This window comes from Culicoides brevitarsis, chromosome 2 (genome assembly GCF_036172545.1).
Source record: "Culicoides brevitarsis isolate CSIRO-B50_1 chromosome 2, AGI_CSIRO_Cbre_v1, whole genome shotgun sequence".
NCBI classification, from domain to species: Eukaryota; Metazoa; Arthropoda; class Insecta; order Diptera; family Ceratopogonidae; genus Culicoides; species Culicoides brevitarsis.
The window spans coordinates 27998099-28020759 of record NC_087086.1 but is presented as its reverse complement, the minus strand read 5'-3'; the positions used below and the strand labels follow the sequence as shown (position 1 = coordinate 28020759).

Below are 22661 nucleotides of genomic sequence, written 5' to 3'. Positions count from 1 at the left end.
TTTCACTTTTATACTTTTTTTTTCATCATCATATATATATAATTAATATAAGAAACTTTCAACTACTATCCATTAAAATTGTTAACATTTTGTTTTGGTTATTTATTTTTTTTCGTATCTTTATTTACTTTATAATACGATTACTAAAGATTTATTGCGCGTATAAAAAGTTTTTTAAATATTGACAAAAATAGCGATAAATATTTTAATACCAATTAAGAGCTTTGGAAAAAAGTTTTGAAGCAGCGCAAACAGAAAAAACTTTAGAAAAAAGCGACTGCTTGAGCAATTTTTACTGTATTTATATTATTATTTGTTTACTAAATCTTAAATAAATTTCATGGATATTTCATCAATTTATAATTTTCTTGTACATTTTAAATGAGATTCATTTTTTCTGTGTAATAATAGCTGCCTGTTAACAAAAAAAAATCTTTAAAAGGAGAACGTTACACATATTTTTCTGTTTAATACAAATTTAACAACAAAAAAAAAGTTTTTGAGGAAATTCTATATGATGAGATTGAAGGAAATATACTAAGAGAGATGACTTACAAACTATAATATTCTTTATAATTAATAATTATATTCCTACATAAACTTTGGCAATTTGTCTCATTTTGTGAGTGTGTGAGTTATTTTCTTCTGATTTGTTGTTTTTTTAAAACCTAACCAACTAGTTTCTCTTTGTAACGTTTTCTTATCCTTAATTTCGTAACTGAAGTTGTTTAATATATAAAATAAATCCAACTTTTTCACTTAAATAGCTAACTAACGAGTTTTTGCGCGCACGTGGTTTCCTTTCTGCGTTTACGTTACATTTTACATTACTAACTTAAAATTAAATTCTTAAACTTATAATAGAGAAAATTATTCGAAGACCAAAAATTAAAGTTTGTTGAGTATGATGGAGAGAGAAACGTTCTTTTTTTGTCATGTTTTAACTCTGTTTTCTGTTTCTTTTTTTTTAGTAGGGAGCAAATCGGTTGAATCCACGATACATGGCGGCTCCGTAGGTAGGCACGGGGCCAATGCTTTGTCCCAAATAGGGATCCGCGTATTCGCGACCGAATCTAAAAATATAAAAAAAAATTAAAAAATATTTTTTTTTTATTAAATTTTAAAATAAACAAACCCTTGTGGAAGCGCCAATCCGGGCATGCCGGCGACAGCAGCAGTTCGTCCCGCTAATGCCGCTGCCGAGTATTGTCCTTGTTGCTGGTGCGCCGACAAGAGACCTTGATTTGTGGCAACTTGTAGGGCTTGCGCTTGTGCCGATTGGAGGGCTTGTGCTTGCGCCTGGGCCTGAGCTTGGGCTTGAGCCGCTTGCGCGTTTTGCAACGGTGTCTTCAACAGGGGATTGCCAGCGACCGATTGTTGTAACTGGGGAAGGAAATTTAATTTAAAAGGGATTTTTTTCAAGGGAAAAATTTCTTACGTTGTACAAACTCGGTTGAGCACTTGCTTGACTCACAGAGGCGTTAGCATCCTGTACTGGTTTCGCAGCTAAAGCAGCAGCCTGAATTTTTAAAGAAAAAAAAATAATTAATAATTTTTTTTTTTAAATTTAATTTTTAAATTTGATTCCATTTATTTTAAAATAATTTTTAAATTTAATTCCATTTATTTTAAAATAATTTTTTAATATAATTCAGTTCAATTTAAAATAATTTTAAAATTTAATTCAATTTAATTTTAAATAATTTTAAAATTTAATTAAATTTATTGCATTTAATTTAAAATAATTTTAAAATTTAATTGCATTTATTTTAGAATAATTTTTAAATTTAATTCAATTCGATTTAAAATAATTTTAAAATTTAATTCAATTTAATTTTAAATTGAAATTAAATTTAAATTTATATTGAAATAATTTTAAAATTTAATTCCATTTAATTAAGAATAATTTTAAAATTTAATTCCATTTAATTTAAAATAATTTTAAAATTTAATTCCATTTAATTAAGAATAATTTTAAAATTTAATTCCATTTAATTAAGAATAATTTTTAAATTTAATTCCATTTAATTAAGAATAATTTTAAAATTTAATTCCATTTAATTTAAAATAATTTTTAAATTTAATTCAGTTTAATTTAAAAAAATTAAAATTTAAATCAATTTAATTTAAAAAAAAATTAATTTAATTTATTTAAAAATTTTATTTTCTAATTAATTAAAAATAATAATTAAAAAAAAACACTTTGACCTACTAAAATACTCACTTGTAGTCTCATTGGATCAGAAGCCGCAGCTGCAGCCAAGAACGGATCATAATAGACACTGTCGGGAAAAATAAACAAAAAAATCATAAGTTTCATGTCTCCACAAAAATTTCGTTAAAAAATAATCTGATTCGACATTCAAGATTTATATTTTTTTTATAATAATAATAATTCGCTGCTTCTTGTTTGTTTTTTTTTTTTTGTTTCTTATTTTTTTTATTTAATGTTGTTTCGTTGTTTGTTTTAGTTTCCATTATAATTTTTTATTTGTTTGTATTATGAAAATATCACGAAAAAAATCAAAACTAAAAATTAAACCAAACAAACGAATAATGTGATAAGACATGCAACATCCACAGGGAGGAAATTTTTTTATTTTAAAATTTTTTCATAAGCAATGGAGACGCCTAGCTTTAATTTTTTAGTCTATTCTAGTTTTTATTCTATTTTATTCATGTTTCAAGTCAAGTCAAAAAAAATTATAACAAATTAAAACTTTTGCTTGCTTAACACAATTTCTCGAGTTAACACTTTTTTTTAAGAAATAAAAATTTTTATCAAGAGCTTTTTCATTCGATTTGCATGCGAATTTTTTTCTTGTTAGTTTTTTTATTATTTTTTTTATTTACAAAACTCCATAAATCCATCTAAACCTAAATTATTTAGAATAAATTCAATTGATTAGAAACAGAAAAAAAAACATTTTGTACAAGATTCCAGACAAATAACAGAACAAGAAAACAATGAAAGAACGAAGTAGAGCAGAAGAAGGGTCAATACAAGAAAAATTACAATCATTAATTAAGTTATGGCCAAAAAATCTAGTCATTTGTCTTTCCAAAAAGCATCATTTATATCCAAAAAGCAAACAAAACAAAAATAAAATGGGGATCAGGTGTGTTACTTAATGGCATCGCAAGCTTCTTCAAAAAAATATAAAAAGTTTACAGTCGTTGACGACGAGGTTTATCATCATAATATCTCTAAAAGTTAAGAGCGGTATGAATGTATTTAATGCAAAAAGTTATCACATCAGGCACGAAAGAAAAAGAACAATGACGTGGAAAAATTAAGAAGGAAAAACATACAAAAGCCTTTAGAAAAGCGAGAAAAGTGGAGGAAAAAGTATTAAAAAGATAGTTTTGAGCGCAGAAACGAAAAAAAAACAAAAAAAAATGGAGAGACGGGAAATAAATGGATTATTTATGAAGTCCATAAATGTTTTGTGTGCACAAGAAATGATGGCACGATGCTCGACGACGACGAGAGCAACTAATAATAATAATAATTCCTAACGAAGGAGAATTAGGAAATTGAGTTTGATGGTGTTGTAAGTCGCTAGGCTAGAGCAAAAGTCGGTCGATCGTGTGTGACGTTAATACGATGATGTTGCAAGTCAAGTCGAGTACCTAGCTGGCAATAAATATATTGAAAAGGCATTAAATTATAAGGAGAACGGGGAGAAAAATGAAGAGAAATGATAATAATGTACATTGATTGGCAATTAAGTCAAGAGGATTTTTCGGTATCGACGAGAAAAAGAGAAAAAGTGAGTTTTGAGATATTTCTTGTTCATTTCTTCGGTGCTGCTGACGAGTTAATATTTGATGGAATTCGATTTATTTTTGCTGTTCGTTAATTTAATGGATTGGTTTGTGACTGTATTTGAGAAATAAGACAATCTGTCGATTTTTTTTTTTTTTCATTAAATTAAGAACTTTTTTTATAAAAATCTGTAACTTTAAGTCCGTCAAAAAGTTTAGAATGAATTTAATTTAATTTTTTTTCCTAAAAAATTTCGAAAAAAAAAACTTGAATTAAGATTTTAATAAAAAAAAATGAAATAAAAATTAAAAATGAATTAAGTTAAAAAATTTGACTTAAGACTTAGATTTTAGAAAAAATTACTTAAGTTCAGCTTAATTCAAATTAATTAAAAATTTATTTTATTTTTTATTTATTTTTTTTTTAACTTTTATTTAATTAAATTATTTATTATTATTTATTTTTTTTATTTAATTTTTATTTTATTTAATAAAATTTAATTATTTTTTTTTATATATTTTTTTTTAAATTTTATCGAAAAGTCAAAAATTTATTAAATTTTAAAATAACTCATTCTTAATAATTTAAAAATGACTTAAATTTAACTTTAAGTTTAAAAAAAATAAAATTAAATTAATAATAAAAATTAATTAATTAATTTTAAAAAATACGATTAAAAAGTCAAAAAATTTGACTTATAAAAAAATTTAAATTTAAAATTTTAAAAAATTTTTTTCTAAAGTTTAAGATTAATTTTTTTAAGTCGTTAAAGTTCAAGTCGAATGTTTTTTCAGCCCAAAAAAATATTCAAAGTCTGTAAATTTCTCTAAACCTAAAAAAAAAATAAATTGAAAATCTGAAAAATTTTAGTTTACCCTAAAACCTCATTAAACGATCAAACAACCCATTGTGCATGTCAAATCGTGTAAAATTCATTCAAAAAGTATAAAACAGGAAAGTCACTTAACTTTTTAATCTCATTTTAATAATTTAATTAAATTAAAAAACAAAATAACTGCAAAACGTGAAAACTCTTCTCGTTAAGTGACTTTCCTTGCTAAAAATAACAACAAACAAAAAAAGTAATTTTAAAAGAAAAAATAGTTGTAATATAGTAAGGAAGAACAAGAGAAAAAAAAATAAAAAGAAAATGTAACAAAAAAACAACAAAAATACATTTACTTACGGTGTGTATCCATGCAATGCATTTGCAGCGTTTGCCGCTGCCGCCAAAGGTGCGGGCAAGCGAGCAAACGCGTTAGCTGGGAACGCGGGACGTGCAGTTCTCCCAGCTCTTTGTAAATTTTGCAAGATCGAGGTGTTTCCACGGAGTGTTGCAGCGGCAGCTGATTATTTTTTTATTTGTATTTTTATACATAGTTTTTTTTTTATACGATTACAGTCAAAAATTCACGTGCATGAATGAGTGAAAGGATAAAACGGCATGCGGTTAGTTTTTTTGTATATAATATATATATAATATATGTATAAATATTTATAAATAATTTCAATCCTTAAAATTAAATTTCTTTCATTAATTTCAAATAAAAAAAAACTTAAAAGTTCAATCATTAAAAGCATAAAACATACAGAAATGCAAAAAAAAGGAAATTTATAAAGGAAAAGTTAAACACAAAATTATAAACTTTTATTTTTGGAGAGCGATCACTAAAGGGGAAGTCTAGTTTTACAAAATTTTACATTACGAGCCCACATCCATGGCATATAATTTTTTATATTATGTTTATTATTATATTATACATACGAGCAAAAACTTATAAGCGCATCTAATTAGTTTTATTATTAAAATATATGTTTAAGAAAATGTATGTTTTAACAAAAGATGTTAACTTTGTATTAAATATTTATTATTAAGGTACTTTTTTCGCATCATATCGAATAATATTAACTCACAACCACTCGATATGGATCCGCACATGATCCGTAAAAAAACAATCAATTCTTCCATCTATCAAGTTTTCTATTTATATTAAGGATCAAAGGCTTATTGTGTCATCTCTCGCTCACATGAATATTAAAAATAAAATGTTGTGTCGGGATGAGGGTTGCCAGAAAATGTCTTCTTCAATCAATTGAGGGTTTTGGAATGAGGTATTTATTGAGAAATTTTTGAAATGAGATATTATTTTGTTCAATAAGCATTATTTGAAAAAAAATAAAAGTAGCCAATTTTATAAAGGCTAAAATAAAATTAAATTTTAAAAATTATTTTTTTTTTATTTTTGATTAAAAACTTTTGTTCGTTATTCGTTCGTTAATATTAAAAAAAATTTTTGATTGAAAAATAATAATTAAATAAAAAGAAATATTTTTGCTATTAATTATTTAATTTTTTTTAAAATAATTTTCCAATAGATTTTCAGCAGAAGAATTATTTAAAAATGAATTTTGATGAAATTTTTACTTAAAAATCAATATTTAAAAAAAATTAAAAATTTTCTTATTTATTTTATTTTATTTTATTTTATTTTTTTATTTATTTATGTTTTAAATATTTATTTTAATATTTTTTTAAATCTTAAAATAAATTTTTATTACAAAAAAAAAATTAAGAAATTTAAGAATGTCAGAGAAAAATTATTTTAAAAAATTATTTGTTTTTATTTTTTTTATATTTTTCTCTATTTTTTTAAGCACTTATTTATTGATATTTTTATACCTTTTCCCGTAACCTCAAATAAATTTCCTCTAAAACGAAGATTTTTTTCTTATCTCCTGGCAACCGTCATTTTCCGGCATTTCTCTTAGACACTAAATAACGTTCAATACCTCCGCCACACCATTCTAATCAAAGTCTGAATCAAACATTTTCCCATAAATTCCACCACAACGTTATCCGCTATCATAGAACACATTTGCAGAAATAAATAAACAAAAAAAAAATAATCATAAATATGTGGTTTTACAATAACAATTTTGAGTGGCATATCATGTAAAAAGCTTTGCTTTCCCTTTTTTGTACTTTGCGAGTTTCCAATAGCTGTCATATGCGGCTCACATTCAAACTCACAGGAACACATTTGAAATGTGCGATATGAAAATCTATATTTTCACACAGAAACGTCGTCGTTCGCATGCCAACAACAGAAAGAGCAGCAAAACCAATTTACTGTTGGAGGCGGAATGGCAGATGATTTACAGCAATAATAATATATCAATTTTATTTAATTTTTTTTTTCAGTGAAAAACGATTGGATTCCATTCCAGTCATTCTCATTTTTCGCAATTCGAGTCTAGTATTTCATATTTTTTTACCGCGTTTCGAAGAGAAAATGTGGTATTGAATTTTTTTAGGTCACGTGGTTCAGATCAATAAAAAATTTCTCAGGTCACGTGGTTTAATAATATTTCAAGTCATCGGGCTTAAAAATTTCTAAAATCACGTGGTTTAAGAAATTTTCAGGTCATGTGGGTTGATAAACTTTTAAGTCACGTGGTTTAAAGATATCTCAAGTCACGTGACTTAAAGATTTCTGAAGTCATCGAATTTGAAAATTTCTCAAATCACGTGGTTTGATTCATATGAATAATTCTAAGGTCACGTGGTTTAAGAAGTTCTAAGGTCACGTGGTTTAAGAAGTCCTTAGGTCACGTGGTTTAAAATTTCTCAAGGTATCGGGTTTGAAATTTTCTTAAGTCACGTGGTTTGAATCATTCGAATAATTCTAAGGTCACTCAGTTTAAGAAAATTTCAGGTCACGTGGTTTGAAAAACTTTTAAGTCACGTGGTTTAAGAAATTTTCAGGTCACGTGGTTTAAAATTTTTTTTAAGTCACGTGGTTTAAAGATTTCTCAAGTCACGTGGTTTCAAGATTTCTAAAGTCATCGGGTTTGAAAATTTCTCAAGTCACGTGGTTTTTAAAATTAATTGTTTGAAAAAATTTCAAGTCAGGTATTTTGAAAAATTCTCAGGTCACGTGGTTTGAAAAACTTTTAAGTCACGTGGTTTGAGTCTTTTCAAGATTTCTCAGAAAATGTGGTTTGAAGATTTCTCAGGTCACGTGAATTACAAACCTTTCAGGTCACGTGGTTAAAAAAATTATTGGTTTGATGTTTTGTTTGAAATTTTCTCAGGTCACGTGATCAAAATAATACATGAAACCACGTGGTTAAAACGATCTAATGGTGAAAAATTTGAAATGCGGTACCATCATGAGTTCTTCTCTGAACGACAACTTTTTTAAATTTTTTTTTTACAATATTTGGGATGAAAACAAATATTGATGCCCCAATTTTTTCCGAAAAATTTAAGGTGTAATGTCGCGACAACGTAAATAAACAAAAAAAAAAGTCGTCACACAATTTGATATTTTTCTAATAAATAGAGCGACATTGTATTACATTGTTTCACGTCCTTTTGTCGTCGTCGCTTCATCGTGGTGTGATACCATTTGTATTTTGCAAAACTATGAGCGAGATTCCCATTGTTTGAACACAATTGCAAATTGCATGTTGGTTGTGTTGCAATTTAAAAAGCGCCGCGCGCGATACATCGACTGACACAAGGTCTGACACGTTACTGCTGTTCGTTTGTTATGACAAGTGTGAGAAGGTAACACTACGCGAGCCACGATTTAAATAACAGGAGAAAATCCGTACGGCGCGAAAAATAGATAGACAGCGCGACAAGTAAACTGACATCATCCAAAGCACAAAAATTGGATATTTTTATCAAGATTTACCCTTTTTTCGTGCGCGCCGTGTTGGTTTAGTCGAAATTGAGTGCAGAAAAGGATGGTTTCTTCCCACCTGTAGATAGAGAAACCGCCGAAAAAAAATTGCCGCACTAACGAGAACACAAAGTAAATAAATGGCTTATTACGAGCAAAAAGCAACAGGACAGCTGTTGAGCACGAACGCTGTAAATATTTTTTTTTGCTCTCTTGCTAATGCACAGCACACGAGAAAGTCGAGTAATAAAGGACAAGAAGACGATGAAGCAACAGACGACGAACATTTTTACATGTTTTACGTGTCAAGCGTTGGCTCGGAAAAAAAAATTATTAGGTGTGACATTTTTCTTCGCAGGAAATTTTTTTTTGGTCTTTAGAGAAAAGATCGGGGTTGATAAGGGTTTGGAAGGTCGCGTTTTTTTTTTTTGATGGAAAATTGCGCATTATTTTAATTAATTGTTGATAAAAAAAAAAGTTAAGGTGATTGCAGAGATTTTTTTTTAAATTTTGTCTTCTTTTTCTTTTTGTTTAATTTAATTAATTTTTTTTTTTTGATCAAAAATTTTTATTTTTTTTTATAAAAAATCATTTTTTTCTTTTTTATTTTAAAACATTTTAAAAATTTAAACTTTTTTATTAAAAAATTTAAAAAATATATTTTATTTAATATTTATTCTCTAATTGTCTTAACTGAGAATCTTTGCATAATTTTATTCGTTTTCATTAAGAAAAAAAAATAAAATAAAATTCAAATAATTTTTTAAATAGAATTAATAAAGAAATTTCTTATTTTTAATATAAAAATTTAAAATTTAGAAAAAAATCTATTTAAAATTTTTTTTAGAAATTTTCCATCTTGTGAAGATTTTTATTTCAAAAATAAAACATTTATTAAATATTTAAATTTTGTTTTTATTTTATTTTTTTCCTTAATAAAAAAGAAAAAAATTATGTAAAGATTCTGAGTTAAGGCAATTAAAAAAATAAATATTTAGTAGGTAAAATATTTTTTTTTTTAATTTTTAATAAAAAAGTTTAAATTTTTTTTTATAATTTTAGTAAAAATTCAAACATCTTAAAATTTTTTTAATTTTTCATTATTTTTTTATTTATAAAAAATTAAAATATAAAAAAATATTTATTTTAGTTACCTTAACTGAAGATTTTTGCTTTAATTTAATTTTTTAAAAGAAAATAAATTATTATTTTTTTATAGAATTTATAAAAAAAATCATTTAATTTAATTCAGTTCCATTTAAAAATTTATATTGAAAAAAAATAAAATAAAAAAAATATTGTAGAAATTTTCAATCTTTCAAAGATTTTTAAAAAAAATTATTTAATAAAAAGTTTAAGGATTTTTATATAATTTTAGCAAAAATTCAAAATTTTATTTTTTTGAGATCTTTTAAATTATAATTTATTTTTTATAATTTAATTTTTTATTTCTTCTAATTTTTTTTATATTTTTCTTCATTTATCAATTTTTTAAAGATTTTTTTTAAAATTTCTGGAACAGAACTAATAAATTCCCATTCCCCCAACAATTTTTTTTTCTCAAACATCAATAAACCCATTATCAAACCGGAAAATCTAGCACATAAAACCTAATTTCTCCTCATTTCCTGCCACTGCCATTCATAAATTTACTAAATTTCATCATCATCACAAGTGCTCCCCACGCATTTCTTTGATTGATTTTCCGATCAAGATCACGACCACTCACAATCGGTTAATTGAATAAAACCTGACCGTAAAATCACCTTTAACGACATAATGAGCTCCGTTCCGTATTGAAACACTTAATTTCTCATTAGGTCTCGGTGGCGTTCACCTCAAGCAGCGCCGCCGCTGCAAACAAACAAATAACCCCAAAAAAGAAAAAAAATTGTCGGAAGTACAAAGAAAACATTTTCTCGTGCGCGACATCCATTCATGACTCGAACCGAGGCGATAACAAACACTTGATAAGTAGCAATATGGTATTTTTTTGCCTTTTTTTCCTTTCCTGCCATAATCGTTAAATTACACTCTCATTGGTTAATGGTTGCTCATGTCGGCTTGTTTTGTTTAGTGTTGTAATAATAAATGACTGGGGGTTCCTTCATTTACACTAAATACCTCCGTCGTCGCATTCCTCGGCACGGTTAACTCAATATTTGACACATAAACGTTTATTATTACATTATTAGTGAAACATGCTCCGGTTCAATTATTATTATGATTTTTTTTTTGCTTTTGTCTGATATTATTAGCAACAGGCTTCTTATAATGATTAAGGACATTCACATTCGGCGACATGCATATTAGTTTTTTTTTTTTTGGTATTTACACCGAAAATCAAGGAAGAAGGAAACAAAATAAAAATTTCATTCCAAATAAATAACGAAACGAACACAAAAAGAAAAAGTTAGAAACAAATCTATGTCAAGAGCGATTTGTCGTTGTGGTAATTTTTGTGGTGATCGTGTGATGTGTTAAGTTTTTTTTAATTTTTTTTTAAGAAGCGGACAAGCAAATTATTATTATTACTTCATTAATTAATTTTTTAAAAATTTTTTTCCGTTAGTTTTGAAGAAGAAGAATTAGAGAAGAAATACCTTCGTCTTTGAACGGCAGCTGCATTGGCAGCTCGTTGCGCCAAAAGATATGATGTTGTGGTCGAATTTGTCGCTAATTGTGACACAGAATTGCACTGTGACGAAGGCACTAGTTGGGCAGCGGCAGCAGCCGCCGCAGCATTAGCAGCAATTGGATTATATCCAACAGTTGTACCTGTCGCATTACTACCAACTGTATTGCCAGCTAGCCATGCTGTCGTGGGCCATGTGGTAAGTGGTAAACGATATCCTGATGTGCGATAGAATAACAATTTTTTTTTTGCATATAATAATAATAAACTTGATTTATGGCGGTTTTTGTCTGTTGTTAATATTTTTTGTTGTGAAAATAATGTGATAAGAGGGAGAGAGAAAAAAGAGTAGAGACGAAGTTTCCTTCCACACTTTGCGTGTTTTTCAATTTTTTTTTTATATCGTTCAGTTTAGACATGTACTGGAGTAGCGGTTTTTCACACAAACACACACTTATTGACCTTTGTTACCCTTTTTTAAAAAACGTTACTTTGAACCGTCGTGCTTCGTTGGGCATTCTCATGCGACTTTTTTTTTGACACGAGCTGAAGAAAGGGATTGAACAAGCGGGAATTTTTTGACATTTTTGGAAAAAAATAATGAGATTTAACATTTTTTTAGGTGTAAAAAATTGAATTTTCATTGTAAATCCTTTAAATTTAATAAAATAAAAAAAATATATTAAAAGATAGTAAATATATTTAAAGAGAAAGTAAATTTTGGATAAATGTCAAAATTGACAGCTAAGTGTCAACTTTAATTTTTTTTTTTATTTTTTTCGTGAGACAAAAAATCACAAAGGTTAAAAAATTAATTCTCAGTTAGCAACTATGAAGTTTTTCGTAAAATTATTTGAAAATTATTGAAAACAATTAATTGGTTAAAAGTTTTGACAGCTGTCAAATTTGACATTTCAAAGAAATTGATCGCTTTTTCCAATTTTATTCGATTCTTAAAAATATTTTGACATTTTAAATTTAAATATCAATTAATCAAAGATCATTAATTTTTTTTTGACAAAAAAATAAACACTAAACAATGACAGCTGTCACTTAATTCACGTTTGTTGAAAAATTTGGCATTAATTTTTATTTTAGCGGGATTTTTACGACTTTTTTTAAATTATATTTACAGAACTTATGACCAAAAAATTTAAATTATATCAAAAAAGTAAATTTGAAAATGTGATTGACAGCTGTCAAAATTGACGTTTGATCAAAATTAGTTAAAAATTTCTCTATATTTAATTTTTTTTCTTATTATTTTAATTTATTTTATTATTTATTCATTCTGATAAAAAAAAACTCTGACAACTCAAATAATTTTTTTTTAATTTTTTGACAGAGACGTCAAAAGTTTAAAAAATATGATATTGACAACTGTCAACTAATTGACGTTTATTTAAAAAAAATCTTCAATTTTTTGTTATCATAACTGAATTTTAATGAAATTTGAAAAAAAAAATATCTATCTTCTGATTTTTGTGAAAAAAATATTCGTACAGTAAATCAAAAACGTCAACAATGATAATTTTTATATGATTGACATCTGTCAATTTAGACATTTAATTGAATGAAATATGATCTTAATTCAATAAATCTTATAACAATCTTAAAAAATCATCAATTTTCGTTAAAATTCTCAAATACATTTGAAAATAACTTGTTCACATGTCAAAAAAAAATCCTTGTTCGATCCCTTCCTTCCAAGTATCCATAAAAGGAAACATTTTCAAGTAACAACATTATTATTGTTATTATTAGCCTGCATTCTCATAAAAAGGGCAGTAAAACAAATAAGAACGTTTTTTCGCCAAATAAATTTTCAAACACAGTTAAAATAAAAAAAAAGAATAGAAATTTCACAATTCAACAAAAGTAGATTGGGTCATGCCTCCCAATTTTTTTCCTTATTTTTTTTGACACATTATTATAAAAAAACCTACACTAAAAAAAAAGAAATCTACATAAAAACACATGTATTTTCCGTTATCGTCGACATTTTATTTTATTACAGGCTCGAACAGACAACACACGACTCACTCACTCACTCTACAATGAGATATAAAAATTTACAAGTAAAATTATTCGTTCAGCGCTGCCGACACACACACATTTATAGGTAATATGCAACAGAGGAAAAAAAACAAAAAAAAATATCATGACAGGCTTGTACATATATGCAGATGATAATGTACTACAATATATGTAGCTGCTAGCAACTTTTTTGCTTAACACACACAAAAAAATGAAAAATATATTTGAGTTGAAAAAAAATGCAAAAGTGGCCAAAGCGGTGTCGTGTCGTCGTCATCCTCGTTCTCGTTTGCCCAGTGAAAGGATAGGGAAATTTTTTAAGGCTTTTAATTTTTAAAAATAAAAGCTTTCCAAAAATTAATTTCAAAATATTTATTTTTTTTTTTTTTTTTATATTTTTTTTAATTATTTTTTTAAATTAAAAATTTATTCATTAATTGAATTTTTTTATTATTTTTAAAAAATAAATAAAAATCATAAAAAATAATTTCCCGAATTTTCAATTTTTTTGAGAAAATAAAAAATATTTTAAATTAAAATTTATTTTATTTAAATTTTTTATTTTTTTTTTTTTTTTTTTAAATTTTATTTTTATTTTATTTTTTTTTAATTATTAAAAATTTTAAAAATTCGAAAAATAAAAAAAAATGAATAAAATTTCAAAACCTTAAAAAAATATTTTTTCTCGCCACTGGGTGAAATGGCACAGGATCAGCGAGATAAACCCACATACATGGATAACGATAAAAATTATTACAAAAGTGGGAAATTGTCAACCCTAACAACCCCGCTAGAAGACACAAACTTTGCAAAACTCGCGCGCGCAAATCGAATGAACCAATTTATCATATGCCAGCAACAACAACAACATTTTTCAAATCAAATCCGCGTTGTCGTTGTCATTTGTAAGGGATTTCGCCCATTTTATGTTATTTCGTGTATTCACCTTAAACCAACAACAAATCGAGTTCAGCGCAATCAAATACACTCGAAAAAAAATTGGAAATTTACAACAAAAATAATTGTTTGGATAAATTTTATGATGAAAATCACAATTGTTGCGCTATTACTCTGCACACGATGAATGGCACAAAAAACAATCTAACATGTTTATTTAGCAGTTTATATTGAAAAACAAGAGAAACAGAGAGATGGAGCATAATACAAAAAAAAATCGCGTTGGACAAGTGGGTGGATTTAATGAAATGGCGAAAAAAAAACTCCCGAGTTAAATGAGTGGATTATGCGAATGACTCGCGAAAAGGCAATGTGTGCGAAACAGAAGTGTGAGCAGAAAAAAAGGATTTTTTTCATTATTTGCGGTAAGATCATAAAGCCTTTAAGCCATGTTTTTCAATTAGGGACCAGGCAAGGACAGTAAAAATTGTCAAAAGCATTTTTCGAAGGTTTTTGTGTAAAATCACGAACCGATAAAATCGCTTTTTCAGTAAGACTTTAGATTAGAAGATCAATATTTTTTTAGAATGAAACGTAAATCACGTAAAAGTCGATGGGAAATAATAAAAAATTGTCTGTAAACAATGTTAAAAATTACATCGAATCCCTATCAGCAGCTGAAAAATTGACAATATTGAAAAAGAGGACAAGAAAATATGATCAAAATTAATTTTTTAAGGTAATAAATGTGGGTATGAAAAATTAACCAGGCGACTCCATCGAATGATTTTTGGAGATAAAAGCTCAATATTTAAATTAATTTCAAGTTTAAAATTTAATTTAATTTTAAATTTTATTTTATTTTAAATTTAATTTAATTTTAAATAATTTTTTTTAATAAAATAATTTTAGGCATTTTTCCAGAATAAATATTTTTAATATCAATTTTATCAAATTTAATTTTATTTAAATTCAAAAATTTTTTTTAAATAATTTTAAATTTAATTTAATTTTAACTATTTTTTTAAGATTTTTTCAAACCAGAATAAAATTTTTTAATATTAATTTTATTTAATTTAAATTTAATTTTTTAAAAAAATTTAAATTAAATTTAATTTTATTTATTTAAATTTTTTATTAAAAAAAAAACAATTAAAATTTTTTTATGATATTAAAAAAATATTTTATAAAGATGAACGTAAATTTATTAAATTAATTTTAATTCAAAAAAAATCAGAAAATTTTTAATTTAATAAATTTACGTTTATCTACTTAAAATATTTTTTTCTACTGAAAATATCAAAAAAATAATTTTATTAATAATTTTTTTTCATAAAAAAATAAAGAAGTTGAATTTAAATTAAATTATATTTATTTGATAAAATTGATATTAAAAATATTTATTCTGGAAAAATGCCTAAAAATTAATTTAAAAAAAATATTCAGTATTTTTTTTATTAATTTTTATTTTACTTATCAAGACAAGTAACCTTCCTCAAAGTCAAGGATTCAGAAAATTAAACAAAATTTTACATTTCAGACGAATTCGAGATAAATGATAAAAAGAGGTATGAAGATAACAATTTTATCGCCTTTGGATAAATTAAAATATTATAAGATACCTTAAAAAAATTAAACTTTCGACATCTGACTCCCCAAATTCTGGCATGTACCAGACAGATCCTTAAAACTTTCTCAATTTCCTCAGAAAAAAATGTTCAACAGAATTTCCCTTTTTTCATAATTTAATTAAATACAACTCCCAAAAAGAACGAAAAAGTTGGAAAACAGGATCATGATATGATAATGTAAAATCCTCTCGAATCCACGTTTCATCATATATTGCAAATTCTGACAGGCACACACAAAAAAAAGCGGAACAGGAGAGAATATATGAGACTCATTCCAGGTGAAAAGGAATATCATTAAAATATAAAATTTCATCGACGAGGATGACGATGACGACGACGACACGTTGGTACGTTGGCGGTGCTTGTAACCTCATTTAAATTTCATCTGCGCATGGTGGATGTCATTATCAGAATATTATTAGCACCGCGCGCGCTTTTCACGTTGATAGCGAATAATAAATTAGGAATAAATTAGCAACTATTTGGGTTTTTCGGTATAATTAAAATCGTTTGATTTTGGGGTCGACGAGAACATCATCGTTGCTATAGTATCGCTTAAAAAAGAGCTAAAACTAAAATACAAAAGCTTTTTATGAGGCAAATTTTTTTGAGCGTGCAACCAACAAAAATTATAATAATAAAAAAGTTCAAATCAACCGCAGGCAATTTCCCGAAAAATTTTTCATGTTAATGTTCAACTACAGATCATTTATTAATAATATTATTTAAATTCAAAAAGTAAAAATTATATTCAAAGGAAGGAGAGAGAAAATTTTTACATAAAAACTCATCAATTCAATATACATTCAATTATTATTATATTTAGAAGAGGCAACACAAAAATATGTTTACACAAAAGTTTTCAACTTTTTTTTTTAAATAATTCTTCATCAAACATTTTCGAATAAATATATATTTTACAAAATTTTCCAATCTATGGCTTTACGATTTTTTTTTTGTTTAAATTTTGTTCGAGTGTAGCATATCATCATCATCAACATGCAAATATTTGTATTTATTTTGTAAAAACAATGTAAAAATAATGGATGAGAGTTTAGAAAGAAAGCAGCTATTAACTTTTTTCTTTTTGTTTATTTATTATGATTAAAAGGTACAAAAAAAAAATGAAAACAAGATATTGGAAATCATGAGAAAGAGAGAGAAAAACGTAAAAAAATAAATACTGGGAGTGCAAACAAGGGCGGGTTACTTCGGACAATATTATATATGAACTGTTGTTGTTGTTGCAAAAGAAAAAAAATAAATAAATAAGAAAAAAAAATAAGTCACGAGAAAAATGATTCAAGGGACGAAGAACATGAACAGAAACATCCAACACATGTTTTTGTGCTCTTCAAATTATATTTAACGAAAAAAAAAATAATAATAATATTTTTTCCATTTTCTGGATGTTTTTTCTTCATCAGTGATGGGGCACGTTTGTGCATGGCGGTAATGGTTTTTCGCTGTTTTTGCTACTGCTTTTTTTATAATTAAAATTTGTTTGAGAAGCCGCACGAGAACAAGCGAGAGATGAGATGTTTTGATTAGAAAGTGACTGTGAAAGGTTTCCCTCCCTGTGAAAGTTAAATGGAACGATTTTTTTTTCTTCTTGTCGCCATGCAGCCAATTGGAAAGTTTGTTGACATTTTGTGTGAAATGGGATTTTTTCTTGCTGAATTTACTGATAAAAGAAGGTAATTTGCTAATATTTTAACTCCATAAAAAAATGTAAGGAAATGGGGCAAAATTTTTATGATGTTTGAAGATATTTATTTTTTATTCATAAAAAAATTTTTTTAAGGTAGGAAAATTTTAATCTAACAATTTAAATTGTTTTAAAAAGCAAATTTTCTTCGAGTAATTTTTTTTACATTTTTTTTTTTCATCAGATTTTTTTACATTAAATTGTCAAAAAATGTCATGAAGCTAAACAATACATGACAGTTCATGTCAAAAAAAAAAATTGTCACATTATTTGACTGAAAAAAAATTATTACTTGAACTTGAAAATTTTCAATAAAAAAAAAAATATTTTTTTACTGAAAAAAATTAAAAAAAAAATAAATTATTTATTTTAATTTGAAAGTTTTTAGTTTCAGATACAAATAAAAATAATTTTTTAATTTAAAATAAATTAAAAAAATAAAATTTAATACTAAAACTGAAAATTTTCAAATAAAATAAAATATTTTAAATTTTTTTACTGAAAATAAATTTTAAAAATTATTTTTTTTTTTAACTTGAAAAAATTAATAACAAAAATTTTTTTTTTTTTGAAATTTTTATCAAAAAAAAAATAAATAAAAAAATTTAAATTATAAAATATTTTTTTTATATCAAAAAAAAAATTTTTAATATTTTTAAAAATCAATTAAAAAATTTAAAAAATATTTTTTATTTTTTAACTAAAAATAATAAATTAAAAAATTATTAAAAATTATTTTTTATTATTAAAAAAATTAAATTAGAAAAAAATAATTTAGTAAAACTTGAAAATTTTACAAATACAAAAAATATTTTCAATTTTTTAATTAAAGAAAAATATTTTTTAATTAATTTTACTTAAACTTGAAAATTTTCAAACACATAAAAAAATAATTTTAATTTTATTCAAAACATAAATCCCCCTAGTAACAACATAACTTTAAAATCCACTTAAAACCCTCTCATAGTCCGCGATAATCGGCTTAGTCACTTAGCTACATCTGATATCAAACAAAAAAACATTCAAACGTAACTAATCTCTCATTTTTATTATTTTTTATAAAAAAAAACATTTTTTGACAATTTTTCCGGATTATTATCTAATTTCTTTTTCATGACCATGCGTTGGTTTATGTTACACAAACTTTTCCCCAGTAATCTGACACCCACCCGAGAAAAAAAAAACAACCAGAAAGTAATGAAAAAAATAAGAAGAAAAAGAGAAACAGGCAAAAAAAGAATTAAAACGGAAAATTATTATTATTATCATAATCATCTTGTTTTCTTTTTATTTTATACAACATACATATAGTATAATGTTATATGTTTTGTACTTGTAACGCCATATCATTTTATTTTATTTTTTATTTATTAATTTAAATTCATTCTCACACTACTCTACATCAAAACACCCAAACAAACAAACATGTGCAAAATAATATATATATATTTTTTTGTATGTTCTTGCTCCGTTTTTTTACGCTTTTTTGTATTTATTACAATATATGTATAAATAGTATATAAATTTATAAATAAACAACAACAACACGGGAAACGTTGTTATTTTTTTATTAACGGTTTTTCTTTTATATTTATATTTTTTTTTTGTGTCTAAACATTATTTTCCGGTGAATAATAAATAAATGTGTGTAAAAACATCATCTCACAATTACAGAGAGAGAGAAAGACAGAGTAACAAAGTTAGAGTAATGCATTTTGTAATAATAAAAATATTTTAAAATATTTTTTTTTCTTCGTTTTTGTTTTTTTTTTTGTTTTTTTTTTATGAATGAAAAAACAAAGAAAATTATTAAAATAAAAGTTAAAATCATAACGATAATAATGAAAGAAATCTTATATATTTAAATAAATATTTAAACAAAAAATGATAATAATAAAAAAATGTGGGGAGATTCTTACCTTCGGGTGGCCATTGAACACAAACTGCAAAGAAGAAAAAGAAGAAAAATATTAGATAAGATTATAAACATATTTTTTTGTCGTCTTTAGTATAATAATATATTATATTAATTTTTTTCATGTATTTTTTTGTGTTGCTACGAAACAACTATGGCTACCATCAGCGTGCCATGCTAAAAAAAACGAAAGATGCAACAACAAATATTAAACTTTCGGACGACATGATCCGATAATATTTATTAAATCCATCTACCTAATCTAATAACACCTAATAAATGTTTTTTTTTCTTGTTCTTGCCATTTTTTTTTGGAAATATTAGAAACTCGAATTATAAGAATGACAAAGGCACACTCTGTTGAACACCGAATTTCGTGTTTGTTGTCGATTGGCAAAGCATTGAAGCGATTCATGCGAACATTTATTGATAAGAAACGTGTGTGTGTGTGTGGCTGTGTGTGGGTTAAGGACAACACAATGCTGCTGTTACAAGTAAAGTAGGCATGAAATCACATAACAAAGCAAGTGAGTAATTACAATTTAGTCCTCGAGCGTGGTTGTTTCGAGATTTGTTCAAAGGAATTGGCCGGTTTATGGGTTTGGATCGAGCCGCAAGAGGTTTGTGTAATTAGGGTTTCGTGGAAAGGTTGGTAGAGATATTTGAAGTTGCTTGAAGTGGTTTGAAAATTTCATTTAAATGATTTTATTTGATTTGAAATGTCATTTTTAATTGATTTTTTTGACAAAATTATTTAAAAAAAATAAAAATTATTTTTTTTATATAAAAAATTAAAAAAAATAAATAAAATACTAAAAAATTGTATTCGTCCATAAAAATCTAATTAAAAATAGATTTTTTATTGAAAATTTTTAAAAATTACATTTAAAAAGATTTCAAGTAAATTGAATTAATTTTTAAATTACGAGAAATTTTCAGAAAAAACACTTGAAAATCTGAAAAGATTTTAAGAAAAATTTTAAAAAATTAAAATAACTCAAAATTTTATTTCAAATCGATTTTTTTTACAAAAAAATTTAATAAATGGACAAAAATTGCAATATTTCTTTATCAACCTTAAATAATATTTAAAAAATTATTTAGAAAATTTAAAAAAAAATTTAAATAAATAATAAAAATTAAATTATAAATTATTATAATTATAAATTATTTTTATTATTTTATTTTTTTTTTTATTTTTATTTTTTTATTATTTTTATAAATTTTTATTATTTTAATTTTATTTTTTATAATTTTTAATTATTTTAAAATAAATTTTAAAAATTATTTAAAGTCCATAAAGCTCAATTATATCTGACCTAAAATCAACTTTTTTTAAAAATAATGTTAAAAAATGGCACAAAAATTACATTTTAAGAGCTTCTTAATGAATTAATTTAAGGAAAAATAAAAAAAAATAAATAAATTCAAATTGGTCTTATTTTTTTTACAAAAATTAGCTAAAAAAATATAAAAACGTCGTTTGAGCTCTGAATAATGAAAATCCTATTGAAAATTTTATTGAAATTTTCATTTAATGACTTTCATTCTCTTCAGAAAAATCTCCTTCCAACCACTTTTTCCATCCACAAACCCACAAAAATAATCTCCACACCACAAACCGTCACCCAAAAGTCATCATCAGCTCGTCTCACAACCACCATAAATATTTAAAGAAACTAAAATCTCCTAACTGTATCCCAAAACGTGGTCAACTCTTGATTATCTGATCATTTATTTAACTCCTTTCTGCCATGTGGATGTGACACAAAATTCAATAAAAATCCTTAAAAAAAAAGTTTCTTTATCGCACAACTTGCAAAAAGTTTTCATGTGCAGAATGTTCTCCGCTTCTTTTGATGTGACAAAAACACGTTTCTCCACTTTGTCGACAAAAACGTGTGTCAAATTTCAAAGATTTTTGAGCAACATTCCATCCTTCTTTCGTTCATCGTTTCAAATAACGTCAAAGGATATGGAAAATTATTCAAAGTATGGGAAAATGGAGACATTTTTGCCGTTTCAAAGAGAATTCCTAAGCGCATCACACCTCTCCGATCATTTTGCGGGGATAATCAATATAATCATTAAATTACAATCCTATCATTATGTAATTATCGGAAATTGTATGACAACCCTATCATAAAATAATAATTATTACATTGTACAACACCGAGTGTAACATAATAATAATAGTGACAATAAATCTGGCATATTTTCTGTTCTTTTGTGTGTCAGTCACTCACTCACTCACTTGGTAGTGCTTGGAAATTAATGTAAAAAGTTTAAGTGTGTCTCCTTTCGAGGTAAGTCGAGCATTTTACAACAAAGTTTCTCATTATTATTAACGATTGTTGTTTAAGTATTGTAATGGAATGTAATGTGGAGCAACAAAACAACACACAAAAAAGCGACTTGCAAGGTAAAAGCAAGACATGTGTTCTCTCTCCTGCTTCTTGTGTGTGTCGCTCGCGTGGTAAATGACACGGAACTCGTACAATCAGGTAAATTTTTGATTACTTTTAAATGAATGCCGCCTTCGGTTATGCCGCACGTATAAAATTTTTGTAAAAGGAAATTAAACAAAAGATGTTTTTTTCTTGTTCGGCTGCTTTTTGCGGAAAAACTCACATACACACACTCATTGGTAGGTACACACGAAAAAGTACAAAGGAATATTATGACGAGAGATAAGACGATAAGGGAAGGTTTTATTTCCCTTTCCCCTTGTTGGATGGTTGCCATCCGAAAAAAAAAACTAAAATAAAAAAAGGAAGAAACAATTTTCTATCTTGTTTTTAAGGATTTTTTAATTTAAATTGACTTGAGCGCATTTTTTAAAAAATTAAATGGTGAGTTAAAAAAAAATATATTTTAAAATTTTTAATTTGCTAATTTTTTATTTCAATTAATATTTACAAATAATTATTAAATTAATTAAAAATTTTTAAATTAATTTAAATTAATTTTTTAATTAATTTTTAAATTAATTATTTAAATTAAATAAAATTTAAATTAAAAAAAAAAAAATAAGATTTAGGTATGTCAAAATTTTTAAATTATTTTAATTTATTTATTTTTTTTTAAATAAATTTTATTTTTTTTATTAAATTTAAAAAAAAATAATTTTAATGAGAAAAATATATTTTTATTTTTTTAAAGAAATATTAAAATTATTATTTTCTAAATATTATGGATTTTTTAAAAATATTTCTGTAAGGGACGATGGCTTTATAAATGAAACTTGGTTTTTCAAAATTAATATTTATAATATTTATTGAAACTGATTTTTATTGATGTCATCAGTTTCGTTCGCGATCATGGAACAACTGAAGAAATTATTTGTTTTTCGCAATGATAATTGTAACTAAAAAGGTT

General features: G+C 25.1%; 1 protein-coding gene across 9 annotated transcripts in view; it reads right to left on the bottom strand.

The window, feature by feature from the left end:
* Positions 1-280: 280 nt before the first annotated feature.
* LOC134831267 (RNA binding protein fox-1 homolog 2) overlaps positions 281-22661 on the bottom strand; it is a 67039-nt gene continuing 44658 nt past the window's right edge. For 2 of the 9 annotated variants that reach the window (XM_063844947.1, XM_063844948.1), the window contains 6 exons: positions 19288-19311; positions 11064-11313; positions 2213-2282; positions 1439-1519; positions 1136-1383; positions 285-1073 (listed from right to left, as the gene is read on the bottom strand). In XM_063844947.1, the coding sequence (XP_063701017.1) occupies positions 968-1073; positions 1136-1383; positions 1439-1519; positions 2213-2282; positions 11064-11313; positions 19288-19311 (779 nt within the window). In that variant the 3' untranslated portion in view covers positions 285-967. Of the gene's footprint in view, positions 1074-1135; positions 1384-1438; positions 1520-2212; positions 2283-4955; positions 5116-11063; positions 11314-19287; positions 19312-22661 lie in introns of all 9 variants that reach the window. The other 7 variants (XM_063844951.1, XM_063844953.1, XM_063844950.1 and 4 more) reach the window with 7 other exon arrangements.